The following is an 18,986-nucleotide window of genomic DNA, read 5'->3' as shown; positions in this document are numbered from 1 at the left end:
TCTGTCGATGGAGAGCAAAGCCAGCCAGGCAAACGAACCCGTAAGCCGCCTGAGGGACAGACAGGCATAAAACCTAATGAATAGGTAGGTAGACTTTGGGCAAGGCTAATTGCAGCAAGCTGTGTTCAGTTCCCCAGCCTCTGTTAAGTAGTCATTTTTCTACAGTCTGTCGGAGGGAAGAGAAAATAGACCCACACAGTAAATGAACCTGTGGTGTTTAGCTTGGAAGTGGAGTTTGCTCTAAGTAGCTCTGGTAGCGGACTCCAGGGAGCACATGGCAGGCGGACTCATCTGAGTATCTGTGCTGAGGAGTTGTATTAAACTGTTGAAACACTTAGAAATTGCTGTAGAAAAAGAGTACTCCCAAAGTTGCCAGCTAATACGGTACCGAATTTCCTGAAAGACCTTTCTTTTGCCATGTGGTTTTTCTATAAAGCTGAGTCAATGAGGCTTCTTTATCTCCCTGTCCTTGGCAATAAAACGACAAAAGCCGAGGGTTGAACATGTAGACACTGTTATCTCACTGAATCTTCACCACTGCCCCGTGAGGTGGCTATTGTGACTGTCCCCATTCTATAGATGGGGACACTGAGCCACAGATGGGTTGAGTAACTTGCTCAGGCTCACACAACTAGCAGGTGATAACAGCTGAGGTGAAAGAGCATCTTTTCTGGGAAGATACAGGGTGTTTAAATGTACCTGTTTAGTGCACAGCAAGTTGCAGTACTTTTAAATTGGAGACTGGAATATGTAAGTAGATGTTTGAATCTCTCTCTGTCTTTCAGTGTTACAGGTGAATCAACAAAATTAGAATATCTTTCTATTTAGTGACTGAAGAAGGCCGTCCATGCATATATCAGATCTAGTTTGGAGTCACAGACTAGATTCTGGACCAGAGATGACAGATAAGCTTTGGGTACCTCTTTTTGATTAAATGTAGTTTTTAAAATAGTGACTTGACTATACCTCAAGGAGTCTTCATAATCTTCTGCATGGGTATTTATAGGCAATAATGCTAAAGAAGACAGTGCCAGTACAAGTGAAATTATCACGTGATTGCAGTGTTACGGCTTTTGTTGATGAATTATTTGAACTGGGAGGAAAAACACTTTGAGAACTAAATTTAAAGTAATTCTTCCGATATTATCAGTAAGACCTAAAGGTGGTTGCTTTTGGAGGACCTAAATGTATGAAATTCCTGATTTAGCATGCTTATGGCAAGTCTTCAAATATGTTTAATTCTACCAGCTTCTTGAGCTTCTTAAGGAGAGTCACAGAATCACAGGGAATTAAAATGAATGTTAGAAATCTGTATCTCCTCTGACTTGACTGGATCACACCTAGAGCAACCCAAATGAAAAATGCACCCTGTTTTAAAGATCTCCAGGGAAAAATATTCTAAAACTTCCCCTGATAACTTACTCCAATGCATAGTAACCCTGAGACTTAATATTTAGAAACTGGTTTCTCATATATGGATGAAAGGAACTCTAAATGTATCATATTATAAAAGGTATGCATTACATAAAGGACCTTTTATACAGGAAAAAAAGTATTTAGATGAAAAAACTTCTTAATTATGGAGGTACATCTACAATACCTAAAATTAAAAATAAAATGAAGTGCATTTTCCTCCTAAGATTTTTTCATCAACCCCTAGAACCACTGCTGGAAATTACCTGAAGAAGAAATCTTACCTTGCTCTGTATCTTTAGGAAATGTTTTACCTAATTTTAGAAGGAGGGGAAAAGAACGATAACATCACAGACACACACACACACACACGACACAAACACAGACACACACTGTAGTTTCCTAAGCAGTTTGTTCTAATTCTTCACATTCCCCCTGTCAAAATGTTTGCTTATAGCTTTCTTTGTATTGTCATTTAAGCCCATTTCTAATTGGTGATTGTTGGAAATTGAATAAATGTGTTCAATTTTTCATAATGTACGTCATTGTATGGTTAATTATTAAATCGCTCTGAAGTATGTAGACTATTATTTTTGTTACCATTTAACAGCTATTTTTTCTTAGAAAGGATTTAGAAAAAATTGGAAGAATGCTCTGGACTTTAACATCTGCTTACTGAGATTCTTTTAAAAAAATTTAATTCATCTGGTAGCATCACTAAAATTATAATTTTAAGGCAACTAAAAATTCATCTAGGAGAAGAAATGGAACACTTAAAAATTTAAGTCTGTACCTAGTAATTAACTTAAACTCCTGAAGTTCAATGTGGAAAATTATTTTAAATTAACTTAATCAATGCACTTTGACAAGCTTGCAGATTACATATTGTTTTATTCTGGTAACATGGGATAATGCTCCCTTGAATCCTAATACTTGCCAATTTTTATTAGGTGGAATGAGCAGATTTTTTTTGGCTAACAATGAATGTTTTAAGAAATGTTTTCTAATAGGTAGTAAGAAAAAATTTAAGTTCCCAGACTTCACTGATTAAACCTGAAATATGCTTTATAGGCCTTAAGAGAAAAAGTGTGTGCTCCTTGTAGTTGACATCAGAAGACTGATAAACTCGTTGCTCTGTTTGTAAAGCATGGGTTCTAACAGCAGGGCTATTCCACATTGGGATAGAGGTCTGTCCTAAAAGGGCTTGAGGTGCAATTTGCAAGATGTGATTTTAGGACCATACCCAAATTGCGTCTGACTGTTGGGTGACTCCCTTTCTTTTTTGAACTCTGAATGCACCTGTAATTAAAAAAAGAAGAAAGAAAGAAACCCATTGTAGAGCTACGTTGAAAGCTGGCAGTAGTTTCCTTAATCCGTTGTATTAAGTCGCAGTCGTTTTGGGATCATTTGCACCCGTGTTCGTTAGTGAATGCCATTTCCCGATGGGGACAGACGCCAGATTCTTTTTTCTTTCTGTGTCTTTTTCCTTCTCCGTTTTCTTTTTCCTTTTCCCCCGTTCCCTGTCTTGCCCTCCTCTCCCTCCCTCCTCTTCCTTCTTGCCCTCCTTTTTTTTTTTTCTTCTCTTCCCTTAGGTGTTTAAGACACTTAATGGTCCCCAGCACTGGGCCCCGGGGGGCGGCGGGCAGGCCGGGTGTGGCCCGCGGGGCGCCGTCCCGCCCGGGCTGCCCATGTCGCTCTTGTCCCGCAGGCCCGGGGCCGGAGCTGAGCGGCCCGAGCACCCCGCAGAAGCTGCCGGTGCCCGCGCCCAGCGGCCGGCCCTCGCCCGCGCCCCCCGCAGCCGCGCAGCCGCCCGCGGCCGCCGTGCCCGGGCCCTCAGTGCCGCCGCCGGCCCCGGGGCAGCCCTCGCCCATCCTTCAGCTGCAGCAGAAGCAGAGCCGCATCAGCCCCATCCAGAAACCGCAAGGCCTGGACCCCGTGGAGATTCTGCAAGAGCGGGAATACAGGTAAGGCACCCCGCCGGAAAGGGGCTCACCTGCTGGCTTCTAGCGCGTGCCCCCTGAGCCTGGGGGGGTGAGGTGCCTGCCTCCTTGGTTGGCCAAACGGCGATTTTCACCCATTCAGTCAGAAAACTTTCATCCATCCTTGTGGCCTTCCCGGTGCTGAGGTAGGCACCGGGGTTTCGAAGATCAGAGGCCGCCGGGGACTTCTGTGGACCCAAGAAAGTGATCATCTCACTTCCACTGTGGAATACATTGTCGTTGTTTGTGCTTGTGCCGTTCAGTAATGACTGAGGTGGTGGGATGTTGGGTGTGCTGTGCTGGCCGGATTTTCATGTTAACTGTACATTTCTACTAAAGCATACTTTGGTAGCTTGGTATAATCTTTGTTTTAATTCACCTGTGTCTATGGTGTGATCCAGCCTTATGGGTATACCCTGTGCAAGTGTCTTTATACGAGGTCTATATTTAAATTATTAGTCCAGAAACTTAATTTTTACCTGATTCAGCCATTTAGCAGAATCAGGGGTTGGTAAACTCTTTCTGTAAAGAGCCAGATAGTCAATACTTTATGCACTGTGGGGCCATACCGTCTCTGTCACAAGTCACCTCTACCCTTGCAGTGTGAAAACAGCTGTAGACAATAATGGGCTGGCTGCCTTTCGGTAAACTTTACAAAAACAGGCTGGAGGCAGAATTTGGCCTGCAGGCTGTGTTTACGAGACCCCTGATGTAAGTGGTTAATGTCAACCCAAAAGGGAGTCCAGCAAGTATTAAGTCAAGATAAAATAAAGCTAAGATTGTGGATTCTGGAGTCTGCCAGAAAGCGTACTGTGTCATTAGTAACTTCTTACCATGGTGAAGTTATGTCTCTTCTCTGCGACTCAGTTTCCTCCTAGGCTAGAAGAAGATACCTCTCATAGTGTTGGGAAGATAGAATGATACTGAAACATTCAATAAATAATACCTATTATTATTTCCCAAATACTTTAATTTTAAGGAAAATTAGAGTTTAAAAATTATAGAGAATGTTGGTAAACAGTGTCTGGGCTCCCTTTTAAAATATTACCTTAATCTTTATTGAAAAGCACATCACTCATTTGTTATCAGACTAAAATACTAAGTTACCAGCCTAGAGAGGTAATCTGAAAGAAATCAGAATAACTTGCCATTAGATGTGTTTATTTTTTTGGATGAAGAGTATAACTTTATTCTCATCACTATTAATAATCATCTGTTAAGAGATTTTATATTGCTATTTCCACCATTTCATGTATTCCCAGAGAGCTAGATACTCATTGTCAATTGATATTTCAGTGCTGATAGGCAGATTCTGCTGGGTGAATAATTGCTGTGTGTTATAAAGTCAAATACTAGCATATTCCTCTATTCATGTGCAGTAGACTAATGTGCAGTACATTCTGTATGTTACCGTTGAATTTTTAAAAAGCTAAAAGTGTTGGAAAAAGTCAGTAATAGAATAGAGAAATACAATGTGGCTGCTCTAAAATTCTGACTTCCTAAGAGCTGATATTTTTTTTCCTACCCTAGGAAAGGAAAAAGCTCTGTACGAGCTCCCTAGTTAAAACATTTTTTTCCCATTTGAATTACCAGTACCTTTGTTAAACTATGTGAACTACCCTTAGAAGACAGATGCTTTCTATAGCTAGAAATTTTTATGTATGTCTAGACTTCTTTCCCTTATTCAGCCTGGCATGTGTGTGTGCACAAGTGTGTTTTAACTTTTTATTTTGCTAACTCCTAAATGTTCTTAATCATTTTTTCTGGAATTTTCATTGCAGGACTTTCTTGTAATAAGTTTATTTTAGGAACTTTTTTGGAGATTACCTTAGTGGATGGTCTTCCAAAGTGCACAGTATTAAGTAGTACTATTTGGCCTATTCCAATGTGTAAAAAGCTTTTGTTCTGCACTCCTATGTCAGTAAAAAATGCTGTCAGTATCTTTTAAATTACATGCATTACAAAATGTGGAGAATGGCTATTTTTCATAGTATTATTATTGCTTTATAAATGCCTACTCTTTTGTAAAGCCATGTGGCTTTTGAAACGACTGATCTGGACAACCCTGAATCCAGAAAGGTCATGGGTCCTTTGGTCTGAATTTTCTCATGGCCACCTGGAGAAGAAGCACAGTTTGGTGGTGACAGCATTATGGGGCATGTTTTGTATTCTTTGGTTACAGAGCAGCAGCTCTCTTCTGCCTATTTTAAGGTAAGTTGTTCAACTGCAGAGATTAAATTTATCCCTTAAAAGGGTTAAATTAAGTCCCTTAGGCACTTGCAAAAGACAACAAATGAACCATTTTTTTTCTTCTTTTGACCCTTTGTGACAGAATGGCTTACCAGCCTTTAGCATTGATAACTGTGAGGATCCAGTGCATCTTTATCATCCCATCAAAGATTAGAGAAGGGTCTAAAAAACCTCTTTTACGATTTGATAAACTTAGTTTGAGCAAAAGTCATCTGTCAGAAATTCTTGAACAGATGTTAATTTCTTTGGGTCTTGTAATATCATTTACCTTGTCTATGAAATTTGACAGGAAGTTTTCAGAATCTTAAATTTTTTTAACATTTAAGTCAGTTGGCTGCTTTTCCTTGTTCATCATAAAATCAGAGCGTTGACAAATTGACCTTCTTCTTCATTCATAGCATAAATAAACGTCTGCCTATGAGCACTTTGCTGCAGCTCTGTACAAGCTCTCTAGTTCAAACATTTTTCCCACTTAAATTGGATCCTTTCTTTTTGACCATCTTTCTCTTATAATGGAACTTTATTACTTGCATAGTAAGTGTCAGAGAGATGTTTCCCTGTACTGCTTTTTTTTTCTTTTTTTTCTTTTTGGCACACTTTTGTTGCCTTCTCATTGTGCCTAACTTCGCTTTCTTCTATTTAGAGTTAGATGTCTGATCAAAAGTACCTCAGGAATCATCACATTGGCATGTAAACTAATTCCACACATGTTTGCCTGGAAGATGTATTTCACACTTGAAGGGGTTTATTTGGGAAGAACGTCTCTGAATTATATCAGCCCTCTTCGGAATAAAGTCACAATTTAGTATGAAAAGAGCGGTGTATCCTCTTTGTGTCAGGAAGCAGACATAGGCTGCTTACCTGTGATTTTTTTTTTTTTTTGACCTGCCGTTGTCGCCATTGCAATCCTGAAAATTCCTTCTCCAAAATTACCAATAGCTGCTTTACCAGCAGAGTTACAAAAAGTCACACACACTCTCTCTTTAAAGTGTCACTCAGCTCCTTGAAGGAACAAAATGGACCAGTGTCATTTTCTGTTCAAATAACTCTCCTACAGGAATCATAAACTTCTCCTCTGGACCTGAACAAATATCTGTTGCCTTTAATGGAACTCTTTTTCCTGCCAGAACAGTAACCCCTCTTGATTTACTGTTCAATCTGTATGAAAAACCTGTGTGACCTAATTCTGCATCAATTTTCTGTACTCGTGAGGACACTAAATGAGTCCCCTGCAGTTATGGAGTATTACATCTTGTTGTTGTTTGGGGAAGTTTAGAATCCTGAATCTCTTTATCGGACTACCTGCTGAATCTCGTTGATGGGGAGATGAAATTGTCTGGAGAGGAACATTATTTAAAATGAAGATTTCTATTAACAACAACAACAACAACAACAACAAAGATACAATCTTCTGTGTTGAAGAAGCCCCTCCTGTACCTTTGCTTCTTCCCCACCATGTGCTGAATCAAATGCATATAATTTTACTATGGAGTCTACCTTTCCTCTTCTCCTAGAGTTTGCGCTTTGTACTTCTTACCTCCCTTCCATAAAAGGGATTCTTTTGTGCCAGGGAATCAGATTCACTGACAAATAACTGGGCTCCTTGGAGAAGTAGTCATTTCAGGGAGAAGTGCACCCCCCTCGCTCCCACTCTCTCTCTCCAGTGCCTTAGTCACACAGTGCCCCATCTCCCCCGGGTTCCCACTCCCCATCTCCTCATTTTCCCTCCACTTCCCTACTTCCCACCTCCCAGTTCAATGTGATGTAATCTCTACCCTATCAACCCAGTTATCTGACGATTATTTATTTAGTCCTAGTTCCATGGTTGTTGGGAAGATTAAGTAGGAATTCCTCAAATTCAGCATCTGACCCACTTTGTCAAAGAGAGTAAATCAGAATACCAAGGGATAGTTTGAGTTCTAGGATATTCAGATATGAAAGATCTGCAAGGAATCTAGAACCAAGGATGTGGAATAACCAAATCATTGCCCATGATCTCACACCACTATAATATTTAATTTTCCTTTGGTATGGCCTTAACCTGTAAAAGTAAAGTTGTCTCAGTTTTATTTTTTCCCTTTAAATTATATATTTCAAAAAAAAATCAATAGTGGATTTTTTTCTTTACATCTTAATTGTTAAGATGCATCATCTGTTGCTGTATCCAGAGATTTGGGGCTACATAGATGTTGTAGAAAATGAGTAAATGAAGTAGATGTCTGTTTCATATAGTGAAAATTAAAAACCACAGTAATAATCTCATGAGTATCACTAGTACGAGGAATGTGGAAGAAAGTTGGGAGAATTTGAACAATTTTGCCAAAAGAGTAAAATGATGAGTTTATTATTGTTGCATGAAATACAAAACTTTCAGTCTTTTGAATGATTAAACCACTTAGAAATGCTATTGTTTGTGTTGGTATGCATAGTTAAAACAATAGCACGGGCCAGGCATGGTGGTTCATGCCTGTAATCCCAGCACTTTGGGAGGCCGATGCCTGCGGATCACCTGAGGTCAGGAGTTTGAGACCAGTCTGGCCAACATGGCAAAACCCCGTCTCTACTAAAATACAAAAATTAGCTGGGCGTGGTGGCACGTGCCTACAGCCCCAGCTACATGGGAGGCTGAGAGGCAGGAGAATCGCTTGAACCTGGCAGGTGGAGGTTGCAGTGAGCAGAGATAGTGCCACTGCACTCCAGCCTGGCCGACAGAGCGAGACTCCATCTCAAACAAACCAACAAAAAACAATATCAACAGCACGGTAGCAGTGATAATATTAACACATTATGATGACAAATCATTTAATAAATTAGAACGAATAACACGTGTATAGCAAATAAAACAAGAATCAGTCTTAGATGCTATTTTTAGTGAAGTCCCTGAAAAATAGCTTTCCTTACTGCCATTTTTAAATTTTTAAAAATGATGACATTTTATTTCCCTTCCAAACTAAGCAACTGTAGGTTTTTTAAAAAATCACTCATTTTGATATTTGGGCTCTATGAAGTATTAGATCTTCTACAGCATTTAGGCCCAGGAGGTTTCACTTTTTCATGTTAATGAAAATGATGGCTGTCGTCATCAGCATCTTGGCAAGGAAGACAAATGGTCTGGTTGCCTTAGGACAGAACCAGAAGTTAGAAAGAAAAAAGTCTGTCCTCTCAGCTCTGTACTCTGGCAACATCATCATGTTTGGAAAAAACCGTAATATTCATTTTTTAAGACAATTTCAACTTTTATTTTAGATTCAGGGGATTCATGAATAGGTTTCTTAACATGGGTATATTGCATGATGCTGAGGTTTGGGGTGCAGTTGATCCCATCATTCAGCTAATGAGCGTAGTACCTAAAAGTTTTTCAGCCCTTGCTGCCCTCCCTCCCTCCCCCGTTTAGTAGTCCCCAGTGTGTATTGTTGCCATCTTTATGTCCATGAATACCCAATGTTTAGCTGCCACTTAAAAGTGAGAACATGCGGTATTTGGTTTTCTGTTCCGGCATTAATTTGCTTAGGATAATGGCCTCCAGCTGCATCCATGTTGCTGCAAAGGACATGATTTGGTTCTTTTTTATGGCTGTGCATAATTTTTAACAGAATTCTTAATTTACAGCCTTTATAGTTGAGGTCCAGGAAAGTTCTCAGAAAGTGTATTTTAATTATCTATCATTTTATTGCAGTGGTTTTGCTATCAGGCAAATTGAGGTTCCAGTGTTGGCCCCCTTCTTTACTAGCTCTGTGGTATCTCCAGGTGTCTTCAGTTTTCCTCATCAGCAAAATGGGACCATTATAACATTTACCTTTTAGAGGCGTGTCTGTGTGTGTAAGAGAGAGAGAGACAATTAAATAAAATTGTACATTAAAGGCACTTAGTGCTGTTAATATTAGCCTACTTTAACTTATTACTTATTATTATTCTTTCTTTGTTGAAATCTAGTTCAGTACAGTTTGCCTCAAATTCAGGGGATGCAGTTCTAAAAATAGTCTTAAATGGCATATAATTATTTTGTCAGAATAGGATTCAGGTGAACTCTAAAACCAGCAGTTTATATATCTAACAGTAATAGTATCCCAAGTGAATGGCTAAAGTCAGAGGTCTTTTATTTTCTACTCTGCCTTTATTATGAAGAAGTACATGCAGTTATATTTTTGATGGTGTGTAAAACGAGGATCCTCAACATCCTTTTCTAGAAACTCTTGGTTTTTGAGTACTATTTACTGCTGGCCCTGATTTTTTTAAAACAGCCTCATTTGTATTTTCTTTTCTCAAGCAAGCTCTGCTCACAGAGGAAGTGGTTGTGGCTGGCAGAGCGCTTTCTGAATGTTTAGGGTTGGCTGATTTCTGTGGCATCAGCACCTAAAACTGTTCTTGCTCACTGCGCTTTAATGGCTGTCGTCATCAGCATCTTGGCAAAGAAGACAAATGGTCTGGTTGCCTTAGGACAGAACTAGAAGTTAGGAAGAAAAAAGTCTGTCCTCTCAGCTCTGCATTCTGTCTGGCTGGGAGTTAGAAAGCTTGTCAATTGTTTCTGTCTCTTATTTTCTCTCTCTGCTAAGAGTGAGCAAGGACATTTGACTTCCCCACTAGATGCAGGGTGAACCTTCTTTCCCTAGTGTTAGATAGAGGTTATGGAGGAAGCCACATTGTTAAGTAACATATACCTGTCTGCGTTAATGCAAAGGTAGCTTTTCTCTGCTTAACATCAAAAATTCTAGTTGGGTGTTAGAAATCAACTATCAGTATCTGGAATATGTTTTGCGCTGAACTTAAACCTAATGTCATTGTTTATCCTTTAAGATTAAATTGTAATGTGTTTTTCCCCTGCCCCCTTTTCCCCATTTTATTGTTTCCTTTAGACTTCAGGCCCGCATAGCTCATAGGATACAAGAACTGGAAAATCTGCCTGGCTCTTTGCCACCAGATTTAAGAACCAAAGCAACCGTGGAACTAAAAGCACTTCGGTTACTCAATTTCCAGCGTCAGGTAATACATTTTCCCCAGTGAATCTGAGATGTAGGAAATAAATGTAATTGTTCCTAAAGTGTTATCTGTGTTGCCTTTAGTCTATTCAATATTGTTATAAAGATATAAAGATATAAATATAGTAAAATAGTGAATCTTTTAGACCAACAGCTTACAACTAAAAATGATGAAGATGAACTGCTTATTATTCTGGTTTTCTCTTCTGTATATGGGAAAGAGTTTTTCCTCCTGTACTATGGTTTACAAAGTCAGAGTTATGGCGTTTTTTTTACCATGGATGAAAAACCTTGGGAACAAGTGGGGTAGCTCATGTTTGCTTTTATGACTCCAAGGAAAAACCAGAAGGTAGTAGATTGGAGCTTCTTTGTAAGCACAGATGTAAAGTGCTTGCCACGACTATGAAAATAATTTTAACAAATATGGTAGCCACGCTACTGAATTAGTGGTTCATCATTTATAGAAATACATAAAGCAATGTCTTATAGCTTATTTATTCACCAATGTCTAAGTTTGGAGTGTTTGATCACATCAGGCTCATGTATTGACTAATCAGTAAATTATCTGTTCTTGTAGTTTACAGTAGTTATTAAAAGCCAGTATAATGACCTATTTTCTGATTTCTAAATTAGTAAGAGACAAGTGGAATGAGTTAGAGCTAATTTTCACTTTGGCGAGTTTTGCCTTGTGGACTGAAAAGGTTCAAGTTTGCTAGTCCGCAGATTGCCTCACTAACCCAAAGGGGATAAGGAACGTTTCATTGTTAGTCAGATGGGTTTGTTTTGTTAAAGTCTGGAACATGCGAAATGAATAATTAATGAGTCAAAGTAGTTTGGAAGTATTGACTTGGTTTGTTGGAGGATGTGACTAAAATCACAGGCCACTCCACTTGCTATTGTGGTAGGAATTTGGGTGTATATTTGCCTTACTGGCTATCATCTCACAGATGGACATTAGTGGTGGGTAGGTGCTACTTGGCTCTTGGGTTGTGAGAGTAGATTTCAGCTTAAATTTTAAAAAGAAAAGGGAAAATTCTCTGAGTTCTGTTTCCTTCTTATTGGTGACCTCATAAGATGAATTAATAAAGTGCTGGATAAAATCTTACTAAATGAATATTAACCAAGTATATTTTCCGGAATATGTTTATGTTCAAATTAGCGTTGCCATGCCGGACTCTTATTGATTTCTGATTTTTGTTTGATATTATTTTAAAAATCTGTTATTTATGAAGCTTCCTAATTAAATTAACTGTAACTAATGATATTTCAGATGCAGTGGAATGATTATTTAATGTGTATTCTCCAGTCCCTACCCCCTACCACCACATAACATGCAATACAGATAAAAGTATTACATTTGTGATCTGAAATAAGTTCATGATATAATATAAAATGTAGATCTCTTGGAAAGAAGATCATTATTGGAGTGGGAAGAAGCCAAAACTCCTATTTCCCATCCTTTGTACGAGACTATGAATTAACGTTGTTTGAGTACCTGCTGCTACCACACGTGAAAGTAATTCTTTTATTCTTTTTTTGGAGCATCATTAAAATTAATCTTTAAACACAAAGAGAATGTTAACATGACACTTAAAACAAAGCGAAAAATTTAAAAAGCTTATTTAGCTAATTGGTATCATTAGAATAATTAGATAAAATGAAGTTATTTAAAAGGCAAGACAACATCTTTTCTTTCTTTTACTGTTACAGTACTATAATTGCTTTTGATTTGAATTATTTGGGGAGAAAAATCTCGTACCATTCTTGAAAATACTGCATACGTTTGGCATGATTTTAGTTCCTTCATTTAATACAAACCAAAGGTGATTGAGAAGCTTGTAGAGATTCCCCGCCCCACTCTATTCCATTAAATGCAGCCGCGAGAAGGCCAGAGTTCAGGACCCTAGCTTCTGTTAGGGAAGGCTGTCTAACTGCTCTCTTCTTGACAGCTGAGACAGGAGGTGGTGGCCTGCATGCGCAGGGACACGACCCTGGAGACGGCCCTCAACTCCAAAGCATACAAACGGAGCAAGCGCCAGACTCTGAGAGAAGCTCGCATGACCGAGAAGCTGGAGAAGCAGCAGAAGATTGAGCAGGAGAGGAAACGCCGTCAGAAACACCAGGTTCTCAGACCCTGGGCTTTGCTCACCCTCACTTTGGCAGAGCTGTCCAATGACTTCATCAAATGGGGTCAGAATGACTGAAAAATGGACCCTCGTGGGTGGTGGGGACGTCACAGAACAGAACGGTTCCTTGACATTTACATAATCCAACCACATCATTTTATAGACAAAGACGCTTAAGCCAGGACGTATAAATGACTGCCCAAGGTCATACAATTGCTTAGCAGCACAATGAGGTTTAGTGTTGTCTTAGTTCGTTTGGGCTGCTATAAAAAAATAGCACAAACTGGGTGGTTGATGAGCAACAGAAATTTATTTTTCACCGTTCTGGAGGCTGGAAGCCTGAGATCAGGGTACTAGCATGGCTGGGCTCTGGCGAGGGTCTTCTTCTGGGTTGCAAACTGTTAACTTCTCCTTGTTTTCTTACGTGGTGGAAGCAGACCAAGAAAGCTCTCCGGGCTTCCTTTATAAGGGCACTAATCCCATTCGTAAGGGCTCTACCCTCATGACCTTATCACCTCCCAAAGACCCCACCTCCTAATACCATTACATTGGGAGTTAGCATTTCAATATATAAATTTTGGGAGGACACAAACATTCAGTCCATAACAGGTGTCATGTTCATAATCCCATGGGAAGTTTTTGAATGGGTGGGCATAGGTGGATTTCCTAGAGCAAAATTCTGGGAGCAGGAACTTGGAAAAGGAAAGTAGAAAGCAAAAAGTTGTTTTCATAACAAATATAATAGTATCCTGGCCTCTTTGAAGGGCCTAGTTGAATGTTTCACAGAGGCAAATATTAAAAACATTCCTTTCTGGGGGTTTGGAAATATTTTGATGTAGGATTTGATTTCCTGTCATAGTCCTATAAATTGTATTTGTTTTCCTGTGCTTAATTTAGTGCTTTGCTTAGTTTCCTTTTGAAAAAATGTTGGATTTTAGTGTAAATAGATATATATTTAAAAAATGGATACAAATTCTGCATGGCAATTTTAACTTTGTGTAAACTTATTTTGTGTCATACTCTAGGGTAGTTAAGTTAGGGCAGAAAAACATTACTTTTACGACATACTTTTTGCTGGAAATACTCATGTTCCTCAGGTTTATTTTGGAGTGAATGAGTGGTTCGCTTTACATTTTATCATTGCCATTTTGTAGGTCTCTTTCAGTCTTCGATCTTTCCATTCTCATGTGGCCACACCCTCAAGGCTGAGGAGGCTTCTCTTGCAAAAGCTTGTGACAAAAGGAGCCCGAAGAGGCCATCTTTCCCACCAGCCCCGTGGCCCACACCTCAACTGCAGAGATACCAGGGCACCTATCCCCAAACAGATTCTAGTCTTCCTATGCTGTTAAACACACACTGAGAATTTTCCTGGACAACACTGATAGCTCAGAGGACACTGGTCATTGGATTTTAAGTATCCTTTTCTTCCCTTTTTGGATCTTCTAGGAATACCTGAACAGTATTTTGCAACATGCAAAAGATTTTAAGGAATATCATCGGTCTGTGGCCGGGAAGATCCAGAAGCTCTCCAAAGCAGTGGCAACTTGGCATGCCAACACTGAAAGAGAGCAGAAGAAGGAGACAGAGCGGATTGAAAAGGAGAGAATGCGGCGACTGATGGTAAGGAACTCCCTGCAGGAGCCCAGGAAACTACTCAACCCACATCCGTCTGCAATGAGACCATTAAATATGGTGGTAGTAGAAGGAAAAAATGAAAACTGCTTATCAAAAATTTTAGTAAATTTCTTTGAACCTTAGGGAGATGAAGTAAAAACTTTTTCTCTTTCCTGGAGAATGCATGCCAAAAATCTAGGGGGATGACTGATGCGTATAGTATTTCTGTGTCCTGGCGTGGCATTGCGGTACACATTACAGCTTCTCTCATAAAAGCAGGTACTATATTTTGCATGAGTTTGATAACCAGATCTGGAAGGATGGCAAATGCAGTTCTTTTAAAAATCTGGCCTCTTTGAGATGAATGACCACGTTTTTTGGAATGAATAACACATTAAGTCGTGTCTTCAAATCTAAGGAGGTCTGTTTTGAAGCCTCTGGTGCTTACCTTTCTTTTTTAATGGCAGAAATTATTCTCTAACAGTGTAATAAGTGATTTTTAAGTTGATTTTGAAATGTTGCCTTTTTTGTGATAGCCTTGTTATGGTCAAAGGCTATTCATGGATTGTTACATTTGCACTGTTATTTTTTAATGGGCATATAAGCACAGAAGAGATAGGTTTATATCATTGGCCTGAGTATTTGTTTTTATTGACCATTTATTTTTGGAATTGGACCTCAGAGCACACTGTGGATTTTAGAAAAGCGTGTGTGTGTGTGATGTTATAATTATAGGAGACCTGCAGATTCTATCTAGGACGTAATGCCTGCATAGATGAAGATAAGGTCATTAGTCTCAGACCATAATTATGTTGCTGAAAAATTCTAAGTGACACTGTCTTCCTGGCTGGTATTACAGTTTGCATTTTTTTCATTTTTTGGATTCCAGAGAGTAAACACCATGTTTTAAAAGCCTCTGTGTCCAGGTACTACCACATCTTACTACCCTATCCTGCCTCCCTCTCCATACCAGGGAGAGAGGGGACTGTCCGAGAGGTTTCTGACTAGACCGTTTTTATAGTAATTTGATCACTAAGCAGTCAAATTTGTCTGACTCACCTGAAGTGAAACTATATTAGAACTTCAGTAACAGATTGGTTTGACACTAATGATTAGGCATTTGCAAATCATTAATTTTTGCAATTAAGTGATGGAATATACAGATAATAGAGAAACTGAAGTTTTTTATCACTCTTTCTTCAAGTGAGTTCAACCATAACCAAAAGCAATTAGAGTTATAATAGCATTTGAGGCTCTTGCTCATCCACAGGGCAGACGGCAGCTAGACTGAGTGATGAAGCTGCTGTCACTCAGGCAGATGCTAGAGTGACACCCCTGGACAAAAGATCCCAAGTTTTTGTTTTTGTTTTTGCAATGGAGTTGCCTCTTAAAGATTTTGCAGCTTGCTCCTTTTCTCGTGGCATTACATGATAAAAATAATTTGGAGTGTCCTTTTATTGGGATACACAAAGAGATTTCTCTCAAAATGGCTTAGAGTACATCAGAGTTTTATTCTGTTTAACCTCATCATGTTGCTTAATGGGAGGTGGAGGTGGGAATTACTGTATCTGTTTTATTGCTCAGCAGTACCAGACTTCAGGTGCTAAATGACTTGTCTCCAGTCACCTGGGCCCATTACTCAGTGCAGATCTGTGGCCAAAAAAAAAAAAAAAAAAAAAAAAAAATCCCCCAAATTTGATCTTTCCTGTTAACCACAAAGTTTGTAATACCAAAAAGAAAGACTTTTTAAAATATAAGACATTATTTGTTAAAAGCCCATTTGATTCCTTGCCTTTAGTAGTACTTTTTGAAATATTTATGAATGAAAGGATATTATATCTGGAATTTGCTTCAAGACAATTCAGTTTGGGTTTAGAAGAAGAGTAGCAATGAAACAGGAGTCATCACAAGTGAATTTTTGTTGTTTGGGGTTGGTTATAGGAGAAATTAAACTATTCTCTCTGCTTTTGATTGTATTTGAAAATGTCTAAAATATAGAGTTAAAGATAAAGTTTAGATCATGAATTGTCAAATTCTAAAATCTTTTTGTACAGTTAAAGCAACACAGACAACGAAGAGCTGGCTCACAGTGCTTAATCACACCACACGTACAGTGTGGCTTTGTGCCCGGACTTTGCTGTAAACTCCAGTGTCCTGGGATGTAGGCGTCACACTTCCGTGTGTTTGTCCCGCTTCAGACTCTGTGCAATGGCTTGAACAGCCCAACTCATCCAGTTTGCTACACTCCTACCAGTCAAAGTGCAGACTGTCAAGGGGAGGACAGAGTGGAGAGTGGAGTTGTCTGCATGCTTATGTTATGCTCTCATCCTGCTCTTCTTTCCTTAATAGGCTGAAGATGAGGAGGGTTATAGAAAACTGATTGATCAAAAGAAAGACAGGCGTTTAGCTTACCTTTTGCAGCAGACCGATGAGTATGTAGCCAATCTGACCAATCTGGTTTGGGAGCACAAGCAAGCCCAGGCAGCCAAAGAGAAGAAGAAGAGAAGGAGGAGGAAGAAGGTGCGTATCCTAGTGGTGGTGGCTGAGTCCAGGGTGTATGGGCAGGGATAAGTTTAAGGCGAGTATTGCTCTTTAAGTACTACTTCTTACACTGGTGGAAGGTTTAGATGATTGAATTGTGAAAATTGCATGAATGGGTGTGGCATGGAGGTGTTGATTAGGTATACTAGACAACTATTGGAGGTAAGGGCATAATAATAGGGTGTACTAAACTAAAACAGTGTTGTTCATAAATCATTGTTTAATAGAAGATTTTAAATTAAGTACATACAGTCAATTGGGAAAGGAAAAACAGACACAAATAAGTGTTCGCTTAAGTTTAATGCTAGGATGGCAGGGGATTACTCAGTTAAGAATGAAATTTAAGAAGAAAATGCAGTGTACAGGTTGGAAGAAGCCCGAGGAAGATATAAGCAATAGTTACTTGGACAGATGGCAGTGCCAAAGCTGTTCATTCAGTTCTGCTGTCCCTGTGTCGCAGTGAGGTGCGTGTGCACATTGGGGTTTCAGGTAATTACATAAAAAAAGAGTCCTATGTGAAATATCTCCTAATTATCATGAGAAATGAAGGGTAAGATTTAGAATCTCTGCAGCTATTATATCTCAATTCAAGAGTAACCTGCTGAGGATAGGCCTGTGAATATGATCCTCTTTCAAGCTTAAGTCATCCAGTCGTCTAGTTAGTGGCTGATACTGTGTTTTCATGATAAATTCTGTTTAGGCCAGGTACAAACATCAACAGGAAGTCAGAATTGTAAAGGTTGAGGATTGGTAGCATTTAATCATTCATTCTGTACACTGAATACCTGAACAAAATGCTTTTCAAAAAACAATTAATTTCATGGCTCCTGAATCCTCATACCTGTTTCATAATTAAGGAGGAGGAATAAATGATTAAGAAGGCACCTTCTTGCACTGATTTCTTTAGTATAAGATAGCTTACCTCATTGTGAAGATGAACGAGGGATGACTCAGGGCTTGTGTTGAGACATTTTGTTGGTGAGGAATACCTCATTTTCTTGTCAATGTAGCGTTATAGACTGTGCAAAACTCCAGCTCCAATTCCTACCTTAAAAAGATGTTTTCAGAGTTAGTGAGGAACATATAGGTAAGGGGGAGGGAAGAATGATGGGGAAATAAATCATATAAATGTAGTTATTACCACTGAACTGTAGACTTAAGAATGGTAAAGATGGTACATTTTATATGTCTAATGACTTCCATAAAAAATTTTTAAAAATTAAAAAGGAATTACTGACATATTGATAGCAGAGAGAGAGATGGAATTCTGCAATATTCTATAAGTGGACCCCATTAAATGGCAGTTTTAGTTTTTCCTAATTCAGCCATGTGTTCTGCAGAGGTTGTCACTGTTAGTGTTTTTAGTATTAAAATTTGTATTTTACATTTCTTTGTGATTAAAAGCTAATGACCCAGATTTGAGATTGTGGCTTACCATTAATAGATTTCTGCCGTGGTGTTAGATAGTTGCATCATCGTAGGCAGAGAAAGATACACAATTGAGTGTTGATGATTATGCCTATATTTTTGTGTTCATCTGTACAGAACAGGGACTTGTCACAATTGTTTTTCATGGTGTTATTCTGCATGATCTGTAAGTTGGCACGCCCCTTTCAAACCCTTGCCTTCAATTTGGTAATAGCACTTATTCTTTGTGTCTTATGCTTTCACTCAACATATGTTAACTGAACACTTACTATGAGCTAGGTCGTGTGCTAGAATGCTGGGAGAAGGAGGGGTACGATGGTGAGGAAAAGCATCCTGCCTTCTCTCACAGTTTAATCAGAGAGAGAAAAAGAGAGGCTAGACAGATATTAATCAGAGAGAGAAAGAGAGGCTAGACAGATTTTAATCCAACATGCATCCAAATATACAGTGACGAGCTGGGATGAATGTTGTGGAGGGAAACTGTTTGCGGTTGGAGGTGGGGCCTGATTTCTTGGCAAACGAGTAATAGTTGTCAAAGCAGCTATTGTCTACCTTACAGACATCTTTGAGTATCTCCCATTGATTATCTCACATGATCAATGTGCAGAATTTTTACTTTATGGTCAGCCATCTACCCTTCCTTGCATGCTCTTGGGTGC

The 18,986-nt window shown here is 39.1% G+C and overlaps 1 protein-coding gene across 8 annotated transcripts in view; it reads left to right on the top strand.

Moving 5' to 3' along the window:
• The window catches only part of SMARCA2 (SWI/SNF related, matrix associated, actin dependent regulator of chromatin, subfamily a, member 2), a 178,097-nt gene that overhangs the window by 28,758 nt on the left and 130,353 nt on the right, over window positions 1-18,986 (top strand). For all 8 annotated transcript variants that reach the window (XM_054657899.2, XM_054657897.2, XM_054657898.2 and 5 more), the window contains exons 5-9: window positions 3,122-3,377; window positions 10,496-10,622; window positions 12,568-12,741; window positions 14,191-14,364; window positions 16,708-16,878. In XM_054657899.2, the coding sequence (XP_054513874.1) occupies window positions 3,122-3,377; window positions 10,496-10,622; window positions 12,568-12,741; window positions 14,191-14,364; window positions 16,708-16,878 (902 nt within the window). The remainder of the gene's footprint in view (window positions 1-3,121; window positions 3,378-10,495; window positions 10,623-12,567; window positions 12,742-14,190; window positions 14,365-16,707; window positions 16,879-18,986) is intronic.

The sequence above is a fragment of the Pan troglodytes genome, chromosome 11 (assembly GCF_028858775.2).
Source record: "Pan troglodytes isolate AG18354 chromosome 11, NHGRI_mPanTro3-v2.0_pri, whole genome shotgun sequence".
In the NCBI taxonomy this organism is placed as follows: Eukaryota; Metazoa; Chordata; class Mammalia; order Primates; family Hominidae; genus Pan; species Pan troglodytes.
Note: the sequence above shows the minus strand (reverse complement) of the source record. Positions and strands in the feature narration are given on the sequence as shown.